This window comes from Accipiter gentilis, chromosome 7 (assembly GCF_929443795.1).
Source record: "Accipiter gentilis chromosome 7, bAccGen1.1, whole genome shotgun sequence".
Taxonomy (NCBI): Eukaryota; Metazoa; Chordata; class Aves; order Accipitriformes; family Accipitridae; genus Astur; species Astur gentilis.
Window position 1 is genome coordinate 28,463,044 of NC_064886.1, and position 27,718 is coordinate 28,490,761.

Consider the following 27,718-nt stretch of genomic DNA (forward strand, 5'->3'; position numbering starts at 1 on the left):
GATCAAAGAAGGAGCTACGCATGACCACAATGAAAGTGGCTGGTGCACTATATAGATATAACTTGACAAATGTGATCCTTGATATATTTGCAAAGTTCTTAAACAGCCAAGACCAGTTTTCTCCAGCACAGACAGACAGTCTTTCCGCAAGCCTTTTAACCAGTTCCAGAAAGAGTGACCAGGAGACAAGGACAGCTGTAATGAGTAAGTCTTCTTCTAATAAAACATCATGGGAATGGTAAGTGTTCCCTTCAATACTGTTCACAAGAACAAAAAAATCCATACAGCAAATATTACTACTTTTCCCGAACATTGGCATCCATCTGCTATCTACAATAGCTTGCAAAGACACGTAACGCAAATGAGGTTTGACTTTCAAGTTCAACTTCATAGGCGATTAACATACTTCACCTGTATGTTCTGTTCTAGCTGAAGTAAAAAAAGTGACACTAATACTGAAAAAGAGGTAATCGGAAATAGCAAAAGCACTGATAATATGATAACAAAGAATTGGGGTAAGTATTCAAGAAAGTAATATTGCACACTTTGACTGTCAACTGTGTAAGACTTTCGCTCCCAGGCAGTGACAACCAGTCCTGTTTGGTTTTTTTCTGTCATACTACCTTAAAAAAAAAGGTCATTTTTTGGTTTCCATGGCAGTGGAAAAAACTGAAGGAAGACAGCCCTTATTGAACATGAGGCCTAGGTTTCAAAATTAATTTTCCAGTCTGCAAGACAGAAAAAATATATAAAGTTTAGACCCTGAAAGTTGAGCCCAACAATTGCACTTCAAGTTCAATTTTACAGGCTAAGTTTAAAATGACACATAGAACAGTACTAAATATTCTACATTCCAGTTTTACAGACACTCAGCATTTGTTAAGGTGTACGCAAGTGCTGTTCAGAATAAAAAAACCTGTGCCTTTTCAAATTACTTGCATTTTTTTAAAAAAACAAGGTTTAGGCAATGAACCATTAACACTTACATCATCACAGGACATATTATATTCTGCCAAAACAGTTCGACATCGGGCTGCTATACTGTGTGGATTGTGTCAAGGAAAGCAGCTAACACTTGTACAGAGAGTAAATAAAAACTGAAAAAGCAATATTAGCATAGGCTTCAATAACAGCAGTAACTACACCAGTTTTAAACTGACAAATATGATCGAAGGATACATTGATGGTGCCACCACTCTTTTATGTATTCCAGCAAAGAACAAGCCTATTAGTGTAATACAGCTAATGGTGAAAAATGGGTGATTCCAAAGTGATGTGAAAAATGACACCTAGGAAAGAAATCAGATTAGTCCCACTATATAGTTTCTAAAAACATTCACAAAAGTTGCTGCCTAGTTCACTTAATTTAAAAAGAAATACTGCTTCTAGCCGCTTCTAAGTACTTGTGAACAATTCTTTAGATAATCATTCAAGGGATAGAATTTTAGTAGGCATTGTCCCAGGACATATGCCACAACAATTCCAGACGGCTTGAGAGCTTAACTAAAAATGATTTCCCAGTTGCATGGGAGAACCACCTTTATTTAGCCTTTCAGTTTGCAATATACTATACCACTTGACTGCAACACCAAGCTATGAAACAGACTACATTCAGGATTAGCATGATCTTTACCTTTTGTGTCTCCGGGTCTATTAACCAGTTCCAAGCACCAGTTGCTGTGCAGACTGATACCACTATCAGAATCACTGATAAAGAAAAGGATGAGAGTCATACACAGTATACCTCACTCCTATTAAAAAGCATTTATTTTTCAGCAGCAGCTCATAAGCATTTATTTCTTCTCCCACTTCTGAGGTAAGAAAAGCTGCTACTTGGAAGGTAGAAATTAAAATAGGCAAAGAAACTTACATTGTGTGAAACCATAAAGATTCTGTACAAGTTTTCTAGACAGGACAAGTAGGTACCAAAATCTAAATTCTTTCAAGTAAAAGTATCCTGATGCTTTGAAGAAATTAAAGTTTCTAAAGTATCACAGCTAGCACAAATAGGAGTTGGAAGACTGGAGTAAGAGTTGTACCAAATGTTCAGCGTGCTATTTGAGCTTATGCAGTCTAGGCAACAGAAATGCAGCACCATTAAATTGCAGAGCAGAACTAAAGCTTCTACCCTGCTAGCTCTTCTGCATAAGAGCCTGAGGCATTAGCACCAGCAGTTTCAGTGGCACATCTAAGTTGTGTTAAGCTCCCCACCCCAATCAACACAATAACAAGCAACGAATTCTGACACAGAGAAAAACCCACAAAATTTAAACAGGAGTCAGAAGGCATGTTTGCTTTAGCACACGAAGATTAACAAAAACCTCTACACATCCAGAATGGCCTAGGAAGAATAATCAATTCACTGTAAATGGATAATGCTAGATACATACTACAGTAACACAAGTAAACCAGACTGATTTTGAGATACTACAAAGGGTTGGGGAACAGGGGTTGATGGAAAAAGAAAACAGAACAAATGTAAAGGTACAGAAAGCTCTTGCTCTGTTGCACACCCATAAAGCCTTGCAGCTTTCATTGGACATTTGGCAGTTCCGAGTGTTTTCTGTGAAGCCTGAAGTTCTGGATGTAAATAAAGTCTTTTACCAGGGAGGGGGCGGGAGAGGAGGGGAAGGAAAACAAAGACCAACACAAAAAAAGAGAAGACCCAGAGTTACCAGACTTCAGGATCATAGGAAAGAACCTGAAAACAAAACCCAGATATTCATGATATACTACTCGCAGGTTTGCAAGACTGCTATAATTTACTACTGAGTTGCATATTCCTTACTGATACTACAAAATTAGAAACAAAATAAAAAAGTAACAATTAGAAGTTATGTTTTCAAAAGAAAGTTGTAAAAGATCTATCAAAAGCATAGAGCATCTTCTCTATATAAATACCTATTTTCCCCAGGATAACAGGAGGAAAAGTTAACATTAGGTTAAATATTCCATTATAATTAAAGTAAAAACTCCCTCATACATTAATTACAAAACTAGCAAAACAAGCAGTTAGGAAAAAAGTTAGCTAGTGATCATAATACTAGTTACACAAACCTCATTTAAATACGCTTAGAAGTTTCCAGTACTTTTTTTTATTTTTATTATTATAGCTGACAGTAAATAGCAATTCTGGAAGCCAAATGCATTCCTACAGTAGGTGCACACAAGTTGCACAGATTTACTTACAAATACCTGGTTGCCTCCCAACTGCTTTAAAACAACGAGGGTTGGGGTAGTAGTGTTTGGTTGGTTGTGTTTTGGGGTGGGGTGGTTTTTGTTTTTGCTTTTTAAGTAGTCATTCCTCCAGTTTCTTCATTTGAAATTAACCTCTTGGCCTCTCAGGAGAAAATATACTATTTTATATGTTCTAAAAAACATCTGTATTCTTTGAGTATGGAAACTTCAGCAGAATCTTAGAACAAAAAAAGCAGTCTGTTTCCACCATGGACTCCTGATCCCAAAGTTGGCAGAATATCTGGGGTATTTTTTGCCTTCCCCTCCCCCCCCCCACCTTCAAACTTTCCCGTTGGAACAGACATGAGGACATATTCTGCCCTTTAGGCACACTGCTGTTAAGTTTTTCACCTTCAATTTTATAGGGACTATCTCACCCAGTCATATTTAGTTCATGTAACTATAGTGACAGTCTGGGAAGTCTGAGCCTTCAAAAAATACCAACAACAAAAAACCAAAAACTAAACAGAAACAAATACAGCAACTTACTGGGCCAACTATTTTCAGAATAATTCAGCCTTGAGCCAATTCAATCTTGACCTCATTTTTCTAACTCTGGCTAAAGTATCAGTCTGGTATCTTATGTTGCTGCAGAGCATTTGAACGTGCACCACAGAAATTTTAGAAAGTATAAGCACAGATTTTTCTTTGGGCAAACATAAATCAAAGATACACACTGGTAAATCTAAAAAGCTTGAAAGAGAGAATCCCATTTATCCCTTGGAACATCAAACTTACTTCTCCAACGTCCTGTAGCTGGTTGCAAACATGCAATATATTCAGTAAGTCTTCTTTCAAAAGCTTTGAGATCTGGGGAGGATGTATATCAAGCATAATCAGATCTTCATCTATTTAGTCAAATTTTAATGTAAAAGATAAAAGGAATTAACTTCTCTGTTCACACCCATTTCTTTAACAGGCAGAGAAAACTAATGCAATGATCATTTAGATGTAATAAAAGCACAGTCAAAGTAGCTTCACACAGCTTTAGCTAATAAGCACAATGGTGGAGTTACACTAAATGCAAGAAACAGACCCACTTACAGAAAAGAAAAATCAATATAGTTGAGAAATCAGAGTATTTTAGATGTCTTTAAAAATACTGAGAGTTAGATTTAGAATAGCTTTAATAGCACATCTACACAGAAAAAAATAACACATTTTGGAGTATTAAGTACATCAGGAAACCATTAAGTTCTATTATCTATATAATGGTAATAAAAAAAAAAGTTGGCCATTTGCCAGCTGTTCAAGGGATTACTTGCAGCAGCATGGCTTTGATGACTTTGTTTCATACAAACTTTTAGCATCGTGACATACATATACACACACATATATGTAAAAACCCGCAGCAAACACTAGCCCAATGATCTTATTTTAATTCTTTTTTTCTTTAAATACATTTTTCTTCTCATTGCCATCGTTCTCCCACAATCTTTCCACTGAAATTGTTAAGTCCCAAGCAGCATTTCAAGTTCATACTCCTAATTTGCTTAAAAAAAAAAAAATCTTAGCCAACTACCTAATGTTTGTCTACAAGGAGCTGTTTCACCTGAAGTCTATGTTAGATTTAAGGTTCTGTTCAACAAGGTCAATATTTTACAACTTACCAGTCAAAGCTAGAATTCTACCTGGACTTAAGCTTTTATTAGCATACACTTAACTTTCAGCTAAAGCCTTTCAGTTAGCATCACTCTGGAATTTTTTTCCTTCAACTTGCAACTATTGCTAAGTTATTTACCATAACAAAGCAATTAGAGAATAAGATCAGAAGAAATATACCTATTATGATCATTACTAATGCAGTTTTCCAAACTGTAAATTTATTCCTAAACCGTTTGCAGGTGAATTCATGGGGGAAGATTACAGCATCTTGACTTAAGCCACAGAACAGCTAACTAGTCTTAATTACTGCCAACAGCCTGGTAGTTACGGCCTGTCCTCCACCTCCCTTCTGGGGAAGCTAAGCCACTGCCAGAAATTAGAGCTAATTAACTGTTCCCTGACTAGCACAAACCCCTCCAACTAGTCACTGAAGTGAGCAGGGGAATATGAGGCATCACATGAAAACCTGCTTTTTGAGAAATAGCACCCAGTAGGCATAAAATCAAGCTATTGATAACAAAGTTCTCAAAAAAACCACTCGTATAACATAGACATTGTTAAAATAAAAAACAGGGGGAAAAAGCCTTTCAGAAAACAGGAACTTAAAGCTTTAACTTATTTTTGGATATCCATGTTCCAAGAACCTTCTCCGAGTTTATCACTTTGGCACCTGTAAGTAGCAAGGCACACTTCTTGGATCCCTGCAGCTTGTACAGACATAGCAATAAAGCCACGACAACGCTGGACTACCATTTTCTGTTGCCATGTCTACCTCTAGAAACAGCTAGAAAACACCTGCCAAGTCTGAGACACCGATGTATTTTAAAAAAATCTCCAGCAGTCTTATTTTTGGACTAAAAACTCCTTTGAGGGTTTTGGTGTCGTGCAAGCTGTAACTTCAAAGAACTTGCAACCCAAACCATCAACGTTCTCAAACAAGAGAGGACTACTTGAGGTCACGCTCTTCAAACGCAGAAGGAGCCTTGGCATAGCATAATACCGACTGTGCGAGGCAGGACTCAAAACCCCAAGAAACGCGTTTCACGTAAAAAACCGTGCGCGGGGCAGTTACCGCGGCCCAAGCGGATTTTAACACGCATGAAGTCGAGACGCCTTCCCGCGAAGGGGCGCCGGCAGGGAAAGCCCACTCCCCAGGGGAGGAAGGCGGCTGGCGGGCCCGCACACGGAGCCCCTCGGCACAGGCCTTCCCTGCGGGCCCCGCTCTCCGACCCCGCGGGGCGGCCGGAGAGCACCAGCGGCCCGCCCCCGAGCCTCGGGATGCGCAGGTGGCCCCAGACACCCCGCCCCAGCTCGCCTGTCTGGGCCGAGGAGGAGCGCCGGCCCCGGGAGCGCAGCGGAGAGGGAGCCGAGGCCTCCCGCGGCCGCTTCGCCCCCCTCCGGGCAGCACCGCGGCGAGGCCCACTCCGGAGGGACGAGGCAGCGCGCTCGGGCAGCCCAGGCGCGGAGCCAGCAGCTCCCGGCGCGCCGAAGAGGCAGCTCTGGGCTCGCTCCGGGCCGCCGCACTCACCCTCAGCCTGGTCCAGGGAGTTCATGGCGGGCGGGCGGAGGCAGCGAGCGCCGGCCGTGCCCCTCGCCGCCCCGCAGCCGCCCGCCGCCCAGCCCGCCCCGCACTACCCGCCGGCCCTGGCCCCGCCCCCGCAACAACACCGCGCCCTACTGGCCGGCCTCCCACTCGCCGCGCCCCGCTCAGCAAGCGCGACCCGCATTGGTTACGGAGAGGGAAGGGGCGCGGCTCCAGCCATATGAGGGCGGTGGCGGCGGCGGTGACGGCGGCGTGTGGAGCGGCGGGGTGGCTGTGGGTGCCCGGCGGGGGCTGGGGCGGTAAGGTACGGTGGGAGATTTTTGGGGCGGGGTGGGCCTTGCCGACCGCCGGTTCCCTCAGGACGTGAGGATCACGAGCTCAGCAGCGCCTTGGCCCTCTCGGGGCGGCTTCCCCTGGGCCGCGGGGCCGCTATGTCCGGCGGGAGGAGGAGGGGCGTGAGGTGCCTCCGCTCGTCGTCCGTCCCGTCCCCCGCCACCCCCCCACGCCGGTTTTATTTACCAGCGTGTTTTCCTGACACGGTGGCTCTGCCTCCGCCTGCCGGTGGGGAGCGGGGTAGCCCGCAGGTGGGGGCAGTGACAGCGGCGTGTCGGTGGGGCCTCAGCCCTGCAGCTCCTGGCTGTGCCTCGGCGGTAACCATCGCCTAGGGGGTGGTAACATCCGAAATAGCGAGTGTCCAAAAGCAGCGTTTAAAGGTTGGGTTTTTTCTAGGTTGCAAGTGTCCCATTGGACGTGCAGAGATCAACCATCGTGATCCTATGGCCCTTGCTGCTGTCTCCTGCTGTCCTAGCTAGGATACAAAGGTAATGGAACTGGGTTTTTTCCTAAATGAAAGCTTTTTGAGTTACAGACTAACTTGATTAGTCAGCTGTCCAGGGACCAAGGCTCTCTGTGCTGCTATCAGCTAACCCGTATTGGAGGCTGGATTGGTATTTTGTGGCCCAGTGGGAGTTTTGTGTTGCTGTCCTTTAAAAGCAGGCACTGAGAACTGCAGTGTTCTCAGCGTTGGGGATGTGCTATCACTTCTCTCCTGTGGACCACGGGCAGGACATTACTTGTGTACAAAAACTTTCTTAAAGGGAACTTGGAAAGTCATGAACGTGTGATTTGTAGTCATTTTGCTCTCATTGGTTTTAAGTGTGATCGCAAAAAATTGTGCCTTCTAGAAAGTCTTAAGTTACTCTTGCTTTGGTGATAGCCTGCTGAATGTAGATGATGGCATATTTTCTTAAGAGCGTTTATGACTCCAGCTTATTATAGTTTTGCCTAGCTGGTTTACACTAGTTTTGCCAGTGTAAAAACCAGCAGAAATGCTCCCACTGGTGGTGGCTGGAATTCTATTAGCCACATGGAAAGGCCGAGCACCTCAGTGGTATTTTTCTTCTGGCTGTTGATAAAGACTATAGCAGATATTAGCGCTCGACTGTTTCACTGAATCAAAAGACAGGAGCTGGGGAAGATGATGTTCTCTTCCTTACTACAACTGTACTCTTGCAGTCGGTAGAACCTTAAATTAATCAGATCCCAAGAAGTTAGATGCTACTCTGAAAAACGGAGTGCTCTGCATAGCCCTTGGAGATTTCTAGCATCCTGAAAGTACCAGAAAGTTGTAATTTGCACTAGGCTATTTATAATTCTGTGAGTTTGCTGATGTACAGATCTCCTCCTGATCTCTTTTATCTTGTTCTGGCTATTAAGTTTACTTCTGAACAGATACAGATATCTTAAAGCTGGATTTTATTCAAGCTTTCATGATTTGTGATACTTAAAGGCTGAACCTACATCACAAAAAAAAGAAATCTAAGAGCAATAACCCTTGAGATGCTTAAGTAAACTATAATTCCTTTATTGTTTGTAATGTAAAACTTTTGGGGCAGTTCAAAATGCTTTCATTTCCCCAATTTCCCCGCCCCCCCCAGTCGCTTTTACTCTCTTCTGTGCAATTCTGGTGATTGGAGACTAGCCTAAGGTAAATGAGACAAGACAACGTAACTGTTGTCATACTACGAGGATGACTTGAATAAGCTGTTTCTTCGGGTTAGCGCATCCATTAAAAATGCTTGAAGCCTTAAAAGTAACAGCTTAAGCAAAAGGGTTTAGTGTACATTTGGATTGCTTCACAATGCAGAGGTGATTGGACGAAACATGCTTTGTCAGCTTAGAATATCTCGAGTATCTTTTTTTGAGGTGCAAGGGATGCATCTTCCTGAGTTTAGCATCTTTGGTATCTATTTCTGGTTCTCACAGCTGTACTTTGAGCATAATGTGAAAGCATCTGTTAGCAGCATCTGCTATCAGAGATAATTAGGATGGGTCACTTGTTTCTTAGTTTGATTGCATTTCCAGCTTCCTCCTGCACATTTTCATCAACATAATCCCTTCCCCTGCTCATTTTTCTCTAAACAATTCCTCCCTCTTGAGGCAACATGCTACTTCAGAGATACTGTGTTAATGTTTAAGGCTGTTAAAAATTCAGTATTTTTTAATTTACTAATCCTGTATTTTTATAAATCTGTTTATTGTAGTAATTACCTTCTAAGTTTGAGAAGTATTACCCTAACTTACATTTAGGAATATGAGGATAGTGTTCATATGCTTTATATTCCTTTCCTAAGTCGATTTTGGATGCTTAAAAATCTTACCAAGAAACTCTTTTTTTTTTTCTTCATTCCATCTCATTTTTCCTGAGAAGTGTTATTTATCCACAGAACTACAGGGGTTTTTTCTGTAATGAGATCCATATTCAGGGCTTCTTGGTTTAGACAACAAAAAAATTCTGATCAGAATGTTTTTTCTCTATTACATTTTTCTTGTAGCAACCCTATAGAAAATATAAGAAAAGTTTATCCTGGAAGACAGGCTTTATCAAATAGCAGCATTTTCAGTAGAAAAGAGAAAGCCTTTTGTTGGACATCTGAGGAAAATCCATAGGATCATCTATGCAAGGTATGCATAGCATAGAAATACATATTTTGTGTGTGTCTTGATGTAACAGAAGGTTTGTTTTCACTTCTTAGAATTGTAGTATGAAACTTGTTCTGCCACAATGAATATGATGTTATGGCTTGAGCTGCTAAAAATGGTTTGAATTTCAGTAGTCTGTAAAGCTAATTTGTCTTCCTCTGCTTTTTTTTCTGTAACTGGAGTGAGATTTTTATGTACTTTTAGGTACTTAAGATAGGAGTAGTAAAACTCACCCTCTTACTCCTTAGAGCACATCAGAAGACAGGCTTCTTGTATCCAAGATAACTTAATTTTTTTTAGTTATTGTTCCTCTTAACACATTTTGTTATGAATGTTGTGCAAGTTCTATGTTGTAATTAGCACAGGGTTTTATTAATCTGTAGTGACTGTTCTTTGCTGTTTGTCTTCAATATTTAATATCCAAACTTTCTTGACTTTCAGCCCAAGCATAGATCCAGGTAGACTCCATGTGTTCTGAAGTGCATAATATGTAACAGAAATGTTGCTATGAAGCAGTTTATGGAAAAAGTGAGTCTTAAGATATTGCACATAGAATATCAAATTAAACAAAACTCCCTCAGCAACTTATTTTTCACTTTTTTTGTCATGTTTTTGTGTTAGGATAGGAGTCTTGTTCAATCTTGAATCATGTATATGCAGCTTTTCCAGTTCCTAGTCCTTCCCATTTAATTCCCAAGTAGCTGTCTTCTCAGCCTCTCCTCTTATTCCTTACACTTTCCCACACTTCATGTTTGGTTTTCTAAAAAACTGACAGGGAAAAGGTGTATTCATCTGCTTTTTCCTTGTTTTGAGGGGTACCTTAGTTCTTCAGGTGTCTTCCCTCATATGATAAAAGTTGTTTTCTTTTATTGACTTTCAGGTTGAAATATGTGTTTAGAACAAGGATATTTTACTTTGAAATCTTAGATTTATGGCAAAGAAAAGATGTTACACCATAATAATAAAGGCTCATAGGAAAACCAAACTAGTTGTTATTAACAATGTAGAGAACCCAAGGCTGAAAGCTGAACCTGTTTTTGACTCGTGGATATAGCAGTATCGTATCTTTGCTGTGGGTAGACAGACCTTGAGAGGAGGTGAGGCCGCTGTTCCCATCTGCCTGGTCATTCCCCATGGGTATGTCCCCACCTCCCTCCCTGGCTGGCAGCTGCCACTGCAGAGTAGTATAGCCCAAAGGTGTTAATACTGGCTGCGATGGGTGCAGAGCGCAGTAGCACAGGTTGTGGTGCTGTTACAGCTATAGTCATATGGCTGACAGCTTCCTGAAAGTTGGCATCTGATCACTTGGTTGAACTCTTCTACTCACAGTCTGCTTTGTGCTAGACATGGGAGTAGGAAGTTTGTTGGTTTTTGAAATGATGAGCCGTATACCCTGTTGGCTTGTCTGGGTATGCTGTATTTCTTGTTGTTTCCAGCTGTGGTTTTGGGCATTTTTTTGTTCAGCCTGAAATCCTATTCACAGCAGCTGCTTTGAGGGTTATTTGCATTCAGCTGTCTGCTTGTCCTGTACTGTTAATGTTTGATACTACTTTTGCAAAACAGTGATTCCTTCCGAGCATAAGTGTGTCTTATTAAAAACAAACAAAATAACCACAAGCACACAAGTCTGGTTATGTTTTTTTTGTCTCTCACATTGCTCCATCCCATACCTGCTTCCAAAAGAGTATATTCTGAAATAACATGACAATTTCTCTGTTAAGTGAACTTTCCTTGCTCTTTTCTCTATAGTATTGCAGATATGCAGGAGAAGCGGGAGATAATTTCTATTGAGGCTTTTGGTTAATCAGCTTTTGAGGAAAACCACAATATTTCTAGATAATATACAGAAGTTAAATGGATTATCTGTCATTATTTGTGCTCAGTTAGTTTATCGGTATCTTTAAAAAAACAAAACACACACCCCTAGGTCTATCATGTTTGCATTAATACGTGCATTAGATAATCTTCCTCTGCACCATCCTCTGCATGTCTCTTGTCTTAGAACATAGGATCTTTGGGAAGTCCAGCAATTTAGTACAAATGGAGTGCAGCATATCCCAGCTCTGTTTTGGAGAATCCTTATAACCACTGCAACAGAAAAATAGAGGGGTGAAAATAAAAAAAAACCCTGACTTATTTCCTAACAAAGCTGTACTCGTGAAAGACATCTCTTGGTACAAGCCAAAGTAAGCAAGTATGTACAAGTTTGTCCTATGGCAAGTTCATATGGTGAGTTCAGGATGTAGCTTTTTCAGTAAGGTCTGTCTTCAGTACTGTAATCCAAAAATGTTCTTAATTTAGAATGTGAGTGATGTACAAGTGCCACATCTTATGGAAAGCAAATAAATGAAATATTAACATAAGTCACTTTAGATCCTGTAGGCTGCTGATGCTTAACAAAGGCACTTCCTGCTGTAAACTGTTCAGTACCTCTTTATTCAAAGGAAAATGGATGAAGCAAAAGCTTTAGAATGATCTTGTGTAAGCAGAAATCTTGGTTTAAAATGTCCCACTGAGGCTGCAAAATTTTGCAATAACTGTAGTGATATCAGTGTATTTTCTAGGCTTTCTTTAAACGATGTCAGGAGGAACTGAGCTGGTATCAGAAGGCATTCAGTAGGTTAGGCAAACCCAAACAAGGAAACATGACCTTTTCACATCTCCCTAGAGTTTGTTAATAAAAGCCTGGTGAAGTAGAAATAGTAATCACTTTTATGTGATGTAGTAACACTCTTTAAAAAATAAATGTAGTATGAAAATCTGTTAAATGTGCTTATTCTGTCATTGTTTAACACTTTGCATTATTCTAGCTTTTAAAAGACTTTTCTGGTAACATACACCTAACCTCATATTCTTAATTCTTTTAGTATAAATCCTTACAAATCATGTCAGAAGAGCCATTCTTCCCAAGATGATTATTCAAAGAATTTTGAACATCTGAATAGGTAAGAAACTTTCAGTAGCATAAATAGAAATTATTCTAAGGCTTTGAACATCCTATGTGTTTAACAAAAATATTCGTAATGCTGTAGCAGAAATATACATTAATTTCAATAGTAATCTGGTCATATAAATAGATAAAATACCCAAGAAAAACATCTCATGCCTTGAAGCCTACCAAATTCTAGACTCTGCTCTTTGAGATTGAATTCCAAAGTGCTGTCTGTTACAGGTACCTGGCTACTGAGTTTAAGTCTGGCAAAAAGAGTGGATGTTCTTGTAATGATTTGAATTGACAACTTTTATGGTTGTCCTGGTTTTGGCTGGGATGGAATTAATTTTCTTTCTAGTAGCTGGTATAGTTTTATGTTTTGGGTTCAGTATGAGAACAATGTTGATAACACACAGATGTTTTCAGTTGTTGCTAAGCAGTGTTTAGATTAAATCAATGATTTTTCAGCTTCTCATGCCCAGCCAACAAGAAGGCTGGAGGGGCACAGGAAGTTGGGAGGGGACACAGCCAGGGCAGCTGACCCAAATGGGCCAAAGGGGTATTCCATACCATGTGACATCATGCCCAGTATATAAACTGGGGGAGTTGGCCTCAGGGGGGATCTCTGCTTGGGAACTAACTGGGTATCAGTTGGTGAGTGGCGAACAATTGCATTGTGCATCACTTGTGTATTTCAATCAATTTATTACAAGTCAACCAGAGTAGGGTAATGAGAAATAAAACCAAATCTCAGAACACCTTCCCTCCACCCCTCCCTTTTCCCAGGTATAACTTCACTCCTGGATTCTCTACCATCCACCCCCAGTAGTGCAGGAGGATGGGGAATGGGGTTTACAGTCAGTTCATCACATGTTATTTCTGCCACTTCATCATCACATTTCACCCGTTCCATCTTGTCTGTTTACCAAAGATCTTGCAAGTACTTACAATCCAAAATATGAGAGTGGTTTTTAAAATAGGGTATTTAATTTCAAGTGCAAAAGGACCTTATGAAGATAGATATTCTCTTTAGCAGTATAAGTGGCTAGTCCACAGATGTCTGATGTAGATGGTGTGTTGGAGTAATCTCTCTTGCCAAAATGGTTTTCTAGAAGTGCAGCTAATGATTTTGCCAGTTGTTTTAAATATTCTTCTTTTGATTAAGTCTTTGAATTTGTAAGCTAAAAAAGCTTCAGTGCTGAAAAAGGTAGCCTTCTAAAGAATGCCAAATTATTTAAAATGTGGAGTTAAAACATTGTGCCAGGCTTATGTGCCTTTTACCCTTCTAGGAAAGCAAAAAATAGATTTCAAAACCCTCATTTTATTAGCCTGATCTATATTTAGTGAAAGGATGCTTTTATATCCCCATGAAATACAGAGAATTTATGTGGTGAGATAACTGGAGGTGCTGGGAGCAACAGAAAATGCAGAATAGTAAGAAGAGCAACTAGCTGCTACTGCAAAATGAGCTTGTATGAGTTCTGAGGAACAGTCTTCTGCATCAGTTCAGTTTTGGTGAAACATATACATTCAATTAGCAGCATTCCCTTACACTTAGTATTTTGAAAATTGATATGTCTGATTTATTTAAATCCCCCCATAAGCATGGAAGAAACATTTTGCATGAACTGGACTTTTATTTTAAATTGAAGAGTGCATTCAAAACATGTTTTCTCCTTAGCTTTGAAGAGCTATTTGGGCAGTAATATGAGCATTTGACAGGGAAAGAAGATTAGTATGAGATACCAGTACTCCTAAAAAGGTAAGAATTGTAACTAGCTCCTGTTCTTTCTTAGAGCATGCACTTTTGTTTATAGTTGACAGACAAGTTCATAATATCTGTCAGTCTCCCTTCAAGGTCTAATGGTGGTAGCCTTAAATCATTATAGAAAAATCATAACCCTGGTTATTTTCAGGAGGTACCACTCTTTGGTGAGTGGTTGAGGCTTGAAGTGCTAAGTGATGCTTACAAAAATTGTGGCGTGGCCTCTGAGAGCTGATAGAAAGATTCATTCTTAGTGCAGCAAAAAGGCTGTCAAGGCCAGTAGGACAGAGTACCGTGTCCCCGGGAAAGCTGGCAAGTATATCCAGGTATAGAAGCACACTGGGGAACATGGGTTGCATTTGAATATGTGGATGCAATCCAGCAAGTTTATAAATTGTGGGAGTATGGCAGGAGCCCATTATTGAGGAGCTTGCATACAGGCTACACTAGGATTAGGTGAAAAAAAATCTCTGGTCTGCATTTCTACTGCAGCATTTTTGTATATCACCAGGGGTTTCTTGGGTTCCCAGCAGACCAGGTAGATTTTTATCACAGGACATTATGCTGGAACTTCAGGGAAGGCAGATACTTTAAGAATTCATGTTGCTTACCATGCATTCCTGTGGTGGAAGGGAAAAAGGTATTGGCAATGACACCCATATTTGCATTAGCTGCATGGGGAGATCTGCCCAATAAAAGGAGACAGGGATAATAGAAGCTGAGTGCAAGAATGTGAGAAATAAGTTTAATCCTTGGTAGAACTCAGTGGCAAAAATACATAGGTACTTCCCTTCAGGGTAGAGAAGAATATTTATGAGAGTTTTCTGTAACTATCTAGAAAAGTTGTTAATCCCATGGTATCTAGGACAAGTTAATGAATGGTGTGAGTGTTGTAGCATGTGGGAAGATCTGTGTGAGGAATAATTGCTAATTGAATTGCAGGATCACTTACCGTTTTACCTGTGCTCAGTCTGAGTTCTTCCAAGATGGTGCAAGAGGGATATTGCTTTAACTACCTGGTTTTTTGTGCAGGTAAGTCAGTGAGCAATAGACCTGGAATTATATTTGTTGTTTTATTCCTTCTTTAAGACTGCTAGGAAGATTGTGAAGACTAATAGTTCCAGAGAAATGTTTAGCAGAATGTGACAATTACTGTTTTTCCTGGTGTTTTCACCTCTTAATTTGTTTTGAAAGGTCATGCCAATAAAATGCTGTATATCCATGTTCAGCATTTGAAAAATTCAGCCAGTTATTGAAATGAGCAGAACTGAAAGGTATGGATTGCAATAGGCAGTAGATGGTCTGTATTGCTACCACCTTGCTACAAAGCAAAATTCTGAAAGATTTGTTTACAGTATCTTTTCTGGCAGTCAGTGGGTTTATCTGGCACTGAGGCTGTAGAGCAGGCTGTGGGAGCAGGACTTACTTCTCAGGGCTCCAACTCATGAGTGTCCATTTATTTGGGGTGGGGCTGAGATGTGATATGTGATGGGGAACTAGGAGCTAGAAGTGGTCAGTGTTTGAGAACTAGTGGTATAACTCTCTTGAGTTACTTAGGGAGTGCAAAACACCCTGTGAGGAAGAACTGTGTGTATATTTTGCAGATCAAAAAAAATTGGAAGGTGACTGTATGTTGGAGGTAGGCAAGCAAGCTCATTTCTGACTCCTACATTGGTGTGTGTCCAGTGTGGGCATTTTTTCAACATGGCTCTTAAAGTATTTGGGTAAAGTGTTCTTTAACACAGATGAAAAATGCTCCAGTTTAGCTCCTACTGTCTGGCTAGCAAAAAGGCAGTCTGGCTTTTACTAGTCTCTCACTGCCTTCCCGTAGAGTGAGATTGGAGTCCCAGCATCAAAATGGAAGAAAGTTCAGGAGACAATGGGGCAAAAATAATCCTCTGCAGGTTGGAATAGACGAATGGGCTGTTCTCAGTAGATTAATTCTGAGAAGTCTGCAGCCAAGTTTAACCATGTTTCTTATGCCTTCTTGCATGTCTGTAACAAATTTCAGGGGGGGGCGGGGGGGGGGGGGGGGGCGCAAAAAAACCCCAAACAACTACTTGCTTCAAAGAACTATTTTTATCATTTTTGACAGTGTTGTTAAATGGTAAAGTAGTGAAGACTTGGTGATATTCTAATATAGTTTTGCAGTCTGTGCTGTTGCTTAAGTGATTTTTCACTTGGTTGCAGATGACTGCACCAGCAATGATTGTAGAGAGAAGCTATACCTGCAGTTTTACCAACAGATGCAGAAAGAATGAGACACCTTCTGACATTGTTGCCATCAGCAAGGAGCAAAAGTAGGTTTCTACTAAGACTTTTTTCACCAAATTCTGTTACAACGATGGTAATTATATAGGTAAGTGTAACCCAGTTCAGAAATGTGATGCTGTAAATATGTAGATAATGTTTGGAGATTATGCCTATTTAAAGTTTCTGGATCTCCTTAATACTTCTAGGTAGTCCTAAAATTTCTTATGCATCTGCCAGGCTTTGGAGAATGACAGCCATGAGGTACCTGTCTAGGTTCTTAAAAAAATTGACTTCAGAATTAAGTCTGATCTTAATCCAATCATAATTTCTCTTTCCTGTTTTAAAGGCCACCTTGCAGCATTTGGTTGGATTTTGTGGTCTCTTAATGTAGATATACTAAAAGTAGTTTCAGATACTGTTTTTGTCTGAGTAATCTTTGCAGGTTTTGATGCATCACATAGCTTTCTAATGTGAAAGATTCCTTTCACGGTTGCCAACAGAAGGAAAAATGGAAGTTGGCTAGTTGGCTATATGAAAGGACTTCCAAGTATTTTGTCTAGTGTCTGGTTCTTAGTACTTCAAGCAAAACTAGAACACTTTGGAAAAATGAATTCTTAGAGTAACATTCTGTTAAACAGAAGACAAACTTCTATCACAAGTGTGTCTAATCTCAGAAAAGTGTTAGTTTCCATTTTGTTGCTCTGTTCATCTTCTGGAGGTGAGCTGGGTCAACTTGGATACAGAGAGATCTTAACCACTCAAATACACAGAATTCATTATTCTTCCAAGAGGACTATCTAGAGAACTGAAATCTAAACTGTAGCTGCTTTGAATTCCTTATTGCTGCTTTGATATTCTAACTTTAATTTCTCTCTTCTTCCCTGTAGCAAAGTGTTTAATACCAAATTTGTTACTGGTATCACTTCCCTATGTATTTAATGCATTTGAAACTTACAGGAAACATAGACCATATATTCTGCCTTCACACATCTTCTAATAATAGAATCAACAGAATTTTAAGCTGAGACAGTTGCTTTTCTTTGTATTGAATTCTGGTGCTGTAAATGCAGTATTTAATTCCCTTCTTCCTCAGTGACTTCCGTGTTTGACACATCCCCTTCTGATGCTCAAATATGATTGGGAATACACCAGAGACTTTCTGTTTTGGTTCATGGAGTGTTGCAGAAATGTAGTGGTACATAATCTCTTCAAATGTGAGTTGGAAATTCTCTGCCACTATCATGGTTTAGTGGTCTATTGAAATGTTTAGTCAGTAGTAGAGGGACTTGAAATCCAGATAGGAAGAAGTACAGCTGCTGCAGCTGGGTTGGTTAATGTGCCTGAAAATGCAAAGATCGTGTAGGATAATCAGTAAGTTGACTTCTAATTTTTTTGAAACAAAAATAATTGAAGCTGACACATCAATTTGTTTTCAGTTGTTTTAAGCCCAAATATGTTGCTTTAATATGTAAATGAAACACTTTTTGAACTGTTTAAAACGGTAGGTGTACTACAGCATATGAAAAATAAGACACAGTTTTTCCTTGACTGTCTGCTGTCTCATGGGTAATTTCAGGATCAGTGTTAGCCAGCTTTTTTGTTGGTTAAGCAAATGGAGCTTGTGACTTTCATCTCTCCACATTGGTATCAGTATGAAATGTGATATTCCTAGTCAAAAAGTCTAAACTCAAGATATTAGTAAAATTCTTAAAGGATAATGTTTAGCATCTATCCTCAGAACATATGGATCACTACCCTTCATTGTTGTGCCCTCTACCTTCAGTATTTCCTAAAAAAACAGGCTACTAACAAAATTGCACTAATGCCAGTGTAATAGTTCATAACAGACTATATTCATTTCAGTTGGGTATTTCCCAGTATACTAGGATGATGAGATAGAATCAAACGCTAAATATAAATAATTTCAGTAATTAGTGTATTTCACTCTCAAATCTAGCACTAAAACATGATCAAGCAGGAATCACTAACTAAAAAAAACTTCCTTTTATGTATATTACAGCTTCCTACTATACTTTGACAAATAATTTCAACTTTCTCTGTGTGGCATAAGGTAGAGATCACAGTTACTTCTTGGTATTGTAGGAAGTGTTTCTGATCAATGAACACACTGTTGGGGGGGGTTATACCTCACAACACTGGACTTGATATTTGTGGCTTCTGGCATGTACAATATGGCAACAGCACAGTAATGGGAAACAATGACACAGACTTTTATTTGTGTATAACCAACTTCTCTTTTCTTCAGGGGAATATGCTAGAGTTATAGGCAATCAGTTACAAGAACCTGGTCTTGTAGTGGAAATAATATATCGTACGCAAGTCAGATCTCGCACATGCGCTTCAAGAAGTAAAAAATGATGGGTTTGTATTCTTAAACAGCCCAATGTACCACTTGTCTCTTGCATTGTAATCATGCTTCATTATTCTATCAAAAGAAAGTTTAGCTTGTTTGAGAGATGTCACTTAAAGTAGTCCCCATTCAGAACTGCAGTTTAAATTTTTTTAAACCCATTAAATTCTAAATGCTGATTCATTGCACTTCTGGGTAACAGAATTTGACCTAGTTAAAATGAGACAGCTTTGAAATAGTTCACTGAATTAATTTCTAATAATTCATAATGGAGTGATTAAATATCTGTCCTGGATTGCTGCTTAAATGGCATAAAATACATACAACAAATTGTCACATATAATAATGATAGGAAGCTATATAGAAATTGTTTAATTAAAATTTCACTTTCTTGCATTGATTCTGTGTAAATGAATCAAAGTCCTTCTTAAAGTTTTTATCTGTATTTGTTTCAGAAATTTTTACTGTAAATGTACAAATTCCACATCTTTTCTTGTATCAAGAACACAATAGTAAAAAAGCAGTCTCTCCCGGAGGGAAAGTAACTGCCCTGTTTTCCAGCTAGGGAAAAATATTCTGAAATTAAGAAAAAAATCCGTACTAATCCTATTATTTCAGGTACAGTTGTTTGTGAAAGCCTTTGTATGGAATTGGGAATCTTTATTTCAGTTTTAGCTTTAGATCATGAATGACCAATAATGTTTTGACAGTGGGAAGGAGAAATTACAACTTTTCATTTATTTCAGATGAATTTCATATACTGATGCTAAATCAAAACTAACCTCTGCAGCTACAGGAGGGCTATATCAATACTGAACTGAAGGGTTTAAAATCTCACTCAATTATATTGCACAGACTTAACAGCTGTATTTTTCTATCTTTTTGTAAATGTGTGAAGTAGATGAAAACACAAGCTTTGTAATGCCAGCTATGTCTTCTCTAGTGCATAACAACATGCCTGTGGAGGATGCACTGGCTCTCGTAGTTAAAGCTTTTGGGAATATGTTTGTTGAGCATGAGCAACAGGACCATACCAGGGTTTCACACAAGGCAGCATCTGGTAGATGACTGCCTAGCGTGGGAGCTGCGAGATGTACAGTGTGCCCTCTGGGCATTAGATGTATTTCTGTTAAGTGTGGGGAAATACTTGGATTGGGTGGATTTGAACTCAGTATGTGACTATTCAAAGACCGGAAAAGATACGGTTGAAGGTATTAATATTTTTTTCCACTGAAACACAACTTCAAGCATCTTTAAAATCTGATATAAATCAGCTTGGGTGCATTCCACATAAATAACCTGTAAATAAATGATAGGCACTGGAGATGAGAATTTATGTATAAAATGCCAGTGTGTGTATTAATAAGCACGTGCACCCTGAAGTAGCGTGCATATATTCTTCAGAGCTACACATTATAAAGACATACACACAAGTACCCTAATGGGCAATTGCGCTCTCACTGGTTATGGTTGCAAAGCGAGTATTTGATCTGCTAATGCTGTTGACTACTTAAGTTTTAATAACACTGTACACAAATGCGTTTGTTAGTGATATCCATTAAGTCCATTAAGCAGAATGCAACTCTTGGTTTAACAGAATTCAGTAATATAATGGTGTATAAACTTACTTTAATTAAAAATTTATAATTCAGCAGAACATCTCTAAAAGAAAAAAAACCAAACCCAGCCACATATGTAAATTATAGACTTGGAATATCTGTGTCATTTAGATCTTAAGAGCTACTCTACAGAAAATTCTTGGATCCCCTTGTGATATTCTTGCAGGGATAGTGAGATTCTTGCAGGCTTCTACTTGTGCTCTTAATATCTTTTGAAGAATTGCTTACCACTTTTGTCCATTTAGAGTATTACTGAACTGATCCTTCAACTGAAGACACAATGTGTCATGAGGGTGTAAGGCCATGTACAAGTGTTGCCACCCATACCTTAAGTAAACCTCCACCTCTTCCGCTGCCAAGCAGGGTTGTTCTCTTGGGCTAGTCACCCCTTCCTCAGGTTAAACCTTCATTTGGGTAATACACTGTCAGGGGTTCTTCTTCCAATACTATTTCAGTTTTGTATTTTGAAGTAATTAATTCTGTTTTCATGACTGACTTAATTGTTTGCCACAGTACATTTACTCATAAAAGTAGGACAAAACATAGTACATACTATGTGAACTACAACCAAGTAGATGGGTGGAATGTGGAAAAATCTGAACTTGCAAATATTTGGCAGTGATCAAATAGTAGTTGAAAGACTGGAACTCAGCCATGCTATTTTCAGAGCAAACTTTATGTGAAAGAATAGGAGAGTAGGGGAGTACACTATTCTTTATCTAAAAATGAATTCGTTCTAACATTATAAAAGCACAAGAATATAAAGCTCATCTTTCATGTCCTTAGTCTGAAATCAGCTTCAACTACTGTCCTTGCATCTGTTTGAAGTTGGTATGGGTTGAGGTGAACACCTGGCTATTTTAGAAAGGCTTTTTTCCTCCCCTGTTGTGAACTTTTCCCATTCTACAAAGCTTTCTTTTTTAGTTACCAAGTTGGTTGCAATTCTTTTGAGTTACTGAAGCTCATTGAAAACCAAAAGGGCAGCAGAAACGGCAAGGGCGGTTCAGGTTTTAAACATGAACGTTCTTGGATGTATAGGATTAGAGGGTGGTGCTTTGTTGTAAATTAAATACTGCTTTAATGATTGAAATAAATAAGTCGGCCAGCAAAAAATATTGTGATGTCTGCTTAATTGGATTATTTTCTTTTATTAAATGGTATAGTGTAAAAAGAAACCACATGTACACTCTTGACAGTTATTGATGTTAGTGCTGAGTCTGATTCCTTGGAATGAATACTAGGCACAAACTGTATCAAAACTAGTGACCTACATTATGATTGTGGATTAAATCCTTGTTTAGAACAAGCCTCAGATGACATCTAATGTTTGTCATGACAAAATCACTCGGAGATAAAAATCTGGCTTTGACTTTCCATAACAATTGTACTTCATTTTTCAGTTTGTGTTTTAACTTGCATGTGCAGGTTAACATTAATGTCAGGGAGAGTTTTACTTTGTAGTGTGCTGGTGCTAAGATTAGCAACACTGCAGGTCAGTGTGCTCTGTTGTTAAATATGTACAGGAAGGTTACACTTGTAGCTCAGTGGTAGGGCACTATGATAAAGGCTAAGGCATTTATAGCTATTGGTGTGTGGTGTCACTGCTTTGTCTTCAGTGCTCGCTTCTGTACCTGTTTGCAGATGGCTAACTGGCACTTCTTAAGCCTGGTGGGTTTTAGACCCTCACAGTTAAGAGTGTCCTCTGCAAACAAAAGCAGATTTTACTGTTTGTTTTTCATTGTCAACTGTTTTAAAACAAAACCCACTTCCAAACAGGACTGTCAGATGCAAAGGATAATCTTCCACTTCTTCTTTTAGCACCTGCTAAAGGATTTGGACTTCTGGGATATTCGTGACATCAACCTGCAAAATGGCCACTGCTTGGAGGGACGCCTGGTCTTTTGCCAATGCCAGGTGAGAGTGACAAAGCTCTGTAGCCGTTTGGTTTAATAACTGTAAATTGTTTCTACTTAAAACATTCATGATGCTTACAACCATACATCTATTTTAGCTGGAGAACTTTATTTCATTTAAATAATGAAAACAATGGCTATCTTTCTTCAAGCCAGTCTCAGCATGAAGGATACTGTTTCTATATTGAAATAATTAGGTACTGCTTTCTAAAGCATACAAGTCTAGTGGTTTGCTTTGACTTTTTCATAATAATCAGGGTACTTAACACATAGATGCCTGTGTAGTTTTTACTGTTGTTATCCAAGCAAAATGAAATGTTATTCACAGTAGAAATATAATAATTTAATTTATAATTGGAGTATTTCGAATTTAAATTATGTAGAAAAAATTATTAGATATTGTTGTAGATGTGAAGTAAAAATAATAATGCATGCATACTTCTTGATGTAATTTTTTTTTTAATTGGGAGAGAAAGAAGGCCTGATTTCTAAGCTGGAGAAACAAATAAAAGCTAAACCAGAAATAAATCATTTTTGTACATCACCATTTGAGTTTAAAGTTCTCTTTTTAAACTCTTCCGGGGGGGGGGGTGGAATCATTTTCTGGATCCCCATAGTTCACTGAGAGTAGATTTGAAAAGGTAGATCACAATCAGTTTAAATGAACTACTTAATGACTCTAGCTAAGCAGTCATGTGCCCTGCTTTCAGGGTTGCAGACCTTGAGAGAGAAATACCTTCTGGCCTGTAGGAAGGCTGTCTAACTCTTCTCTAGAGCTTTGCCTTTTTTTGTAGATGTGTGGGCTGGGGAAAGGAAAATAGACACTGAAAACAGTTTTCCCCACTAATTTAAAAGGGGATTAGACCCACGGTGACTGATAATTTTTGCAGGTAATAGTTTTTGGTAATACAGCTACAGTGCCTGTCAGAGCTGCTTTCTGTACTTGCAAGCTTCTTGGTGTTGGTCAGTAATTTGGCTGTTGTATTAGAACAGAGGTTTTGGGGTGGCCATGGTCACAAGGGGAAGGGAGAGGAAGGAAGGGGCTTAGAGTTAGCTCGAGCTTGTACTCAGTAGAAAGCCAGTGCTTAGAGAGGAGCAGACAAGTGACATTTCACATTGATTTGATTTGCAAGGCAAGCTGATAGTTGCTTTGAGTGTATTTTTCAGCCTTTTTAAGGACTGAAGGTTTTCCCCCTTCATAGGAGTTGCAGTAATAAGGAAGCATGATGGTTAAATGTGTGATTAGTTGGCCATCCCTGTGTTTTATAGACATATAAAATATAATATAAAAAATACACTGATGTGCTTCTCTAGTTGTGAAATGGAAGTGGGTTATTTTACTGCTTATTAGGTGTGCAGTGCTATGGTGTTATCTGAGTGTGCGCAGTAGCCGTGAGCTGACATAATCTGAAAGGTGTTATCAGAACTATAAAAGATTATTAGAGGAATCGTGTGTGGTTTTTTTCAAAGCTCTTCCTCTTGGCATGGGTTGACTCTTTCAAGAGTATGGGTTGATTCTTTCAAGGTTTTAAAGAGGAGACAACTTTTCTCTGTGTTCATTGTAGATAGAATAATAAGCAATTGGTTTAATTTGTAATAAAGATGATTCAGGATAGATGTGAGGAAGAAGTGTGTGGCCAATTCATATTGAAACACATTGCCTGGACAGGAACAAGAATTGGTGAGACATGCATCTATCAGTGGTAAAACGGGTATATGTGATTCTGCATCAGACATTACAACAGGGGATACCTTTTCATTTTAACAATGTTCTGCAGCACAATATTAGCTGGAGGAGTATGTTAGCTTTGCAGTGGGCCCTTGCCTGAAACCTGATTTAGGTATGCAGGATACTTAAAAGGACTAGGATATTGGACTATATTTTGCATTGAAGTGAGAAGTTAGATGTTAGATTACCTATTTGAGGACATGGAACAATCAAAAGTTTATAGCAAATCATTAGGATTGATAATACAGTAAAATGAAACATTGAGATGGCAATTAGCCTTTTACTGATGGAAGAGGGAAATTGTTTTTTAAATATAAGTAGATGTGGGGAGGGTGACCAGATACAGAAACTACAACTGTGTTACAGTATTTGTTGTGTTTTGTCACAGCTGTTCATGTTAAACCAGTACAGCACCAATGGAGAGCTTAAGAAGACACTGCTGACATAACTGGCAATAGTGGAAGTCCTGTAACCACACATGCATCGCACCTTCTCTCGTGCTCCAGCCCATGAGAACTTCTGAAAAATTTAAGGCTTTTCTATTAAAACAAATGTTCATGAATGTCAGTGTTGTACCTTGGTAATTTTAAATTAGAAGGTGCTGGACAGTCACAAAATAAAGTTTTACACAGTTGTCACCAATTTCACTTTGTGGTTGAACTTTATCTGACTATTCAAGTTAGAATGGGCAGATCTGGTCAGACCTGGCTTTCAGTGCATGTTTGATGGGATGGATGGAATTTCTCTAAATTTGTGGAAAGTCTATCAGTTATTTTTGCATTTTACCTTAATGAGAGATGAAGGTAAAAGGACTGACCTTAGCTTCAGCCAGAATTGTTGATGTTACTTGCTTACCTAATAACTGACAGCTTTGAAGCAGTTTTATATTGAATTCCTGAATATTGAATTTGCTTGGGATTTTTTGTATTTTCAACTGTTGTAACTTCAAGTTATAATGGAAGTGAAAACAATGGAAAAATTAAGAAAAATATTGAAATAATTGTAGTTAGAAAAGCAGTCCAGTAAATTAATGTGAAGAACCACCTTTAATCTGTAGTTATATACAAGGCAAACAAATGCCAGATTTAAAAAATATTAACAGCTGTTCTACTGAAATATCAAGTATACTTGGTTTTAATACATGCAAAATAAATGGTAGATGCCCTGCAAAAATACTTAATATCAAGGTTAAATTATTGCTTATAGATTGCACACAAAGAAACAATGCCAGCAACACTGATCTTGAAACTTTATGTGGATTTTTCCACCTTCTGAAAGAGGCAATTACTTTCATAGAGAAAATAGTTTAGATATATATGAAGCACACATGAAGTTACTGAAGGTAACTTCTGTAATGCATTAAATACATTATAGGTATTACTTGCAACCATAATAGGCACAGTACTTTTTTCAGAAAAGAGTCAATTTTTCAATGATTGTGAGGTCTTTAAAAATGGGAAGTAGTTTTCATTTTATGTATTTCTGGTGTGTATGACAGCTTTTCATAATTGTAGGGGAAAATTTCTGCTGGTACTAGCAAAGAACTGACTAATATGTGTGCTTATCAGTATATCAGAGTAATTAAATCTTTTTGTTCTTTTTGCAAGACAGGCTGTCTGATGCTTTCACTGTGGATTGTGTAGTGCAGCACTTTGTCTAGAAGGTTACACAGTCACTTCAGTACTATGTTTTTCTGATGGTGCTTGCTTGATTTGTTCTATCATAACTCATGTTGTCATATAAGTTTTCATTATTGAATTTGTGCATTCTGTGAATTAAATCAATTCATAAATTTAATTTTGCCAAGAAACAATACCAGCTATAGATCTTAATTGAGCAAAATTTCCCTGCAGTGCAAACCACGAAAAATAGTCGTGTGCTTGAGAACTAAGCAGTATCTTTCTGCAAGACCTGCCAACTTATTTTTATCTTGCAGCTTTTTTCATTCACTTAATGCATTGGCTAAAACCATTAGGAACTAGCTGTCAGCCTGAGAGTGAGTAATAATACAACTTACTATTTTTCAAGACTCCCTCTAATACCTGTTTTTAAAAACTTAAGTATGACTTCCATGGTGATAGTCTAATGGTAGTGCCCTCTTTGGATAGCTAACTAGTTCTCAAAATGATTGCAGCCCACCTAACTCCTACCTGTACGTTTATTTGGCTATTGGTACTACATTGTCTGAGGGCTGTATCCACTTATAAATTACCCTGCCGGTCGGTGTCCATGTGAGATAGGAGATTGCATAGGCTTTCCCAGGGGAACCTGGAAGCCTGTTTCAGAGCCTGGAATTGAACTAATTCTCTTGAGCCCCACAGTAGGTCCTTAATCACAAAATCATTCCCCACTTCCCCCAAAGGGATTAAATGTAATAACTTGTATTATTTAAGGGTTTTTCTTTTTTAACACTTGAGGTTGAGGTTTTGAGGTGAACTTTGCTAAAGAGTTACCTGCCACGGTGTAAAAGTCTCTCTTCAAAAGCAGGGAGCGGGAAGTTGCAGTGCTGCTCTGGCACAGGCAGGGATGGATCAGGTCCTGCTGGCCTGGCAGTGGGCTCCAGCCACGAGTGGAGAGCTGGCGCCTTGTGCACGTAAGCCCTAATGACTCTGTGTTGTGGGGAAGGTGCTAAAACTAAATATCCTAAGGGAATAAAGAGTGAAAGAGGTATGTACCTGCACTGGGAGGAGCAGAAAACGAGGCCAGGCGTGTTAAAGTGAAAAAGGGGTATTATGTTGCTATTTCAGGAGTAAACTTGAGCCTCTGGCTTCACATGTGAAAAGGAAATTTAAAGGAGCTAACCACAGCAAAACCAGTTTACACCTGTATTTGGATACACGTGGGGCATTTCTGTGGATGTTTACTTTTCAAGAGAATTAGGTTTAAGTTAGTAGCCTTACTGATGTGAAATTAGAGAAAAATAAAACCCCAAAGTTCTAAACTCAGCATGCCTGTGCACAAAAGAAATCATGTTTGAAACTTCACTCATTTAAATACAGCAAAAAAAAAAAACCCCAAACTGACCAACCCAAAACAAATGACAACAAAAATGAACAAAACCCCCTGAAACACAAAAACCCAAGCCTCGTAGAATGTTGTCAGCTGAATGAATTGTGAACTTTGAATTTATTTTCCTGAGGAAACTTCTGAGCAGCTTAGATACTACTTCCATTGACCTGCTATTTGCAGGCTCTTAGAAGTGATCCTAAAGTTTATTATAGCCAAATAAAAATGCTTGTTTCTCTTTCAGTGAGGTGTTTAGGTGAGGTATGCTCAATTTTAATTTGGTTAAAAAGGCCAATGGTCCTTAAACGTTCACAGTACCGGCAAGCGTGCAAGAACAGTGTGATGATATGCAGCACCACACAGGTGAGTAAAGGAGAAAAAAAAAAAAAAGGCAAACTGAACCTCGAGCAGGTAAATATTTAAGTCCTACTGCGTTTTAAAAGAGCTGATACTGCTTCCCTTACGGACTAAGCAGCCCGGCCATTGAGGTGTGGTGTAGGGAGCCGGTGGATCCGTCTCCGTTACGAGCAAGCGGTGTCCCAGGGCCGGCCACCGCGCAGGGGAAGGGCCAGGCCCGGGGCCCGGGCCCGGGCAGGGCCGGGTGCCGCCTGCCCCCGCCGTGCAGTGCAGCCAGGGCGGGAGGCCTTGCCTCAGCCGTGGCAGTACAGGTGCGAGCCAGCCCAGACTGATCTAGGCCGCTGGTTGTGGAAAGCAAAGGAGAGAGAGCGAATTCGCACTTAGCTGCTTTTGCTGCTTGTTTTTT

At 39.2% G+C, this 27,718-nt stretch overlaps 1 protein-coding gene and 1 long non-coding RNA gene across 10 annotated transcripts; one reads left to right on the forward strand and one right to left on the reverse strand.

Annotated features, from left to right (window-relative positions):
• Positions 1-37: 37 nt before the first annotated feature.
• On the reverse strand, positions 38-6,473 carry CNEP1R1 (CTD nuclear envelope phosphatase 1 regulatory subunit 1). Its single transcript, XM_049806964.1, has 6 exons — positions 6,371-6,473; positions 3,976-4,047; positions 1,634-1,707; positions 1,180-1,289; positions 987-1,041; positions 38-728 (listed from the first exon to the last, which is right to left on the reverse strand). The coding sequence occupies exons 1-6, from the start codon at positions 6,393-6,395 to the stop codon at positions 687-689; spliced, it is 378 nt and encodes a 125-aa protein (XP_049662921.1). The 5' UTR covers positions 6,396-6,473; the 3' UTR covers positions 38-686.
• Positions 6,474-6,615: 142 nt separating this feature from the next.
• Positions 6,616-27,507, forward strand: LOC126041383 (uncharacterized). Of its 9 annotated transcripts, XR_007506823.1 has the most exons (11): positions 6,616-6,689; positions 7,115-7,206; positions 9,220-9,349; positions 12,235-12,312; positions 13,981-14,061; positions 15,007-15,096; positions 16,255-16,423; positions 17,411-17,531; positions 18,584-18,699; positions 22,126-22,221; positions 24,338-27,507. It is a non-coding gene; the product is annotated as an uncharacterized LOC126041383 (long non-coding RNA). The 9 variants fall into 9 exon arrangements; XR_007506818.1 differs by lacking the exons at positions 17,411-17,531; positions 18,584-18,699 and adding an exon at positions 9,809-9,895; XR_007506819.1 differs by lacking the exons at positions 17,411-17,531; positions 18,584-18,699 and adding an exon at positions 15,259-15,338.
• Positions 27,508-27,718: the final 211 nt, after the last annotated feature.

Bases quoted from the DNA above. Each gene is read 5' to 3' on its own strand.
- CNEP1R1 (XM_049806964.1), bottom strand. From the start codon at position 6,395: ATGAACTCCCTGGACCAGGCTGAGG. The intron at 4,048-6,370 runs GTGAGTGCGGCG...CATCCTCCCCAG, and splicing joins CTCCCTGGACCAGGCTGAGG to ATCTCAAAGCTTTTGAAAGA. The intron at 1,708-3,975 runs GTAAGTTTGATG...TTTCTTTATCAG, and splicing joins AGCTACAGGACGTTGGAGAA to TGATTCTGATAGTGGTATCA.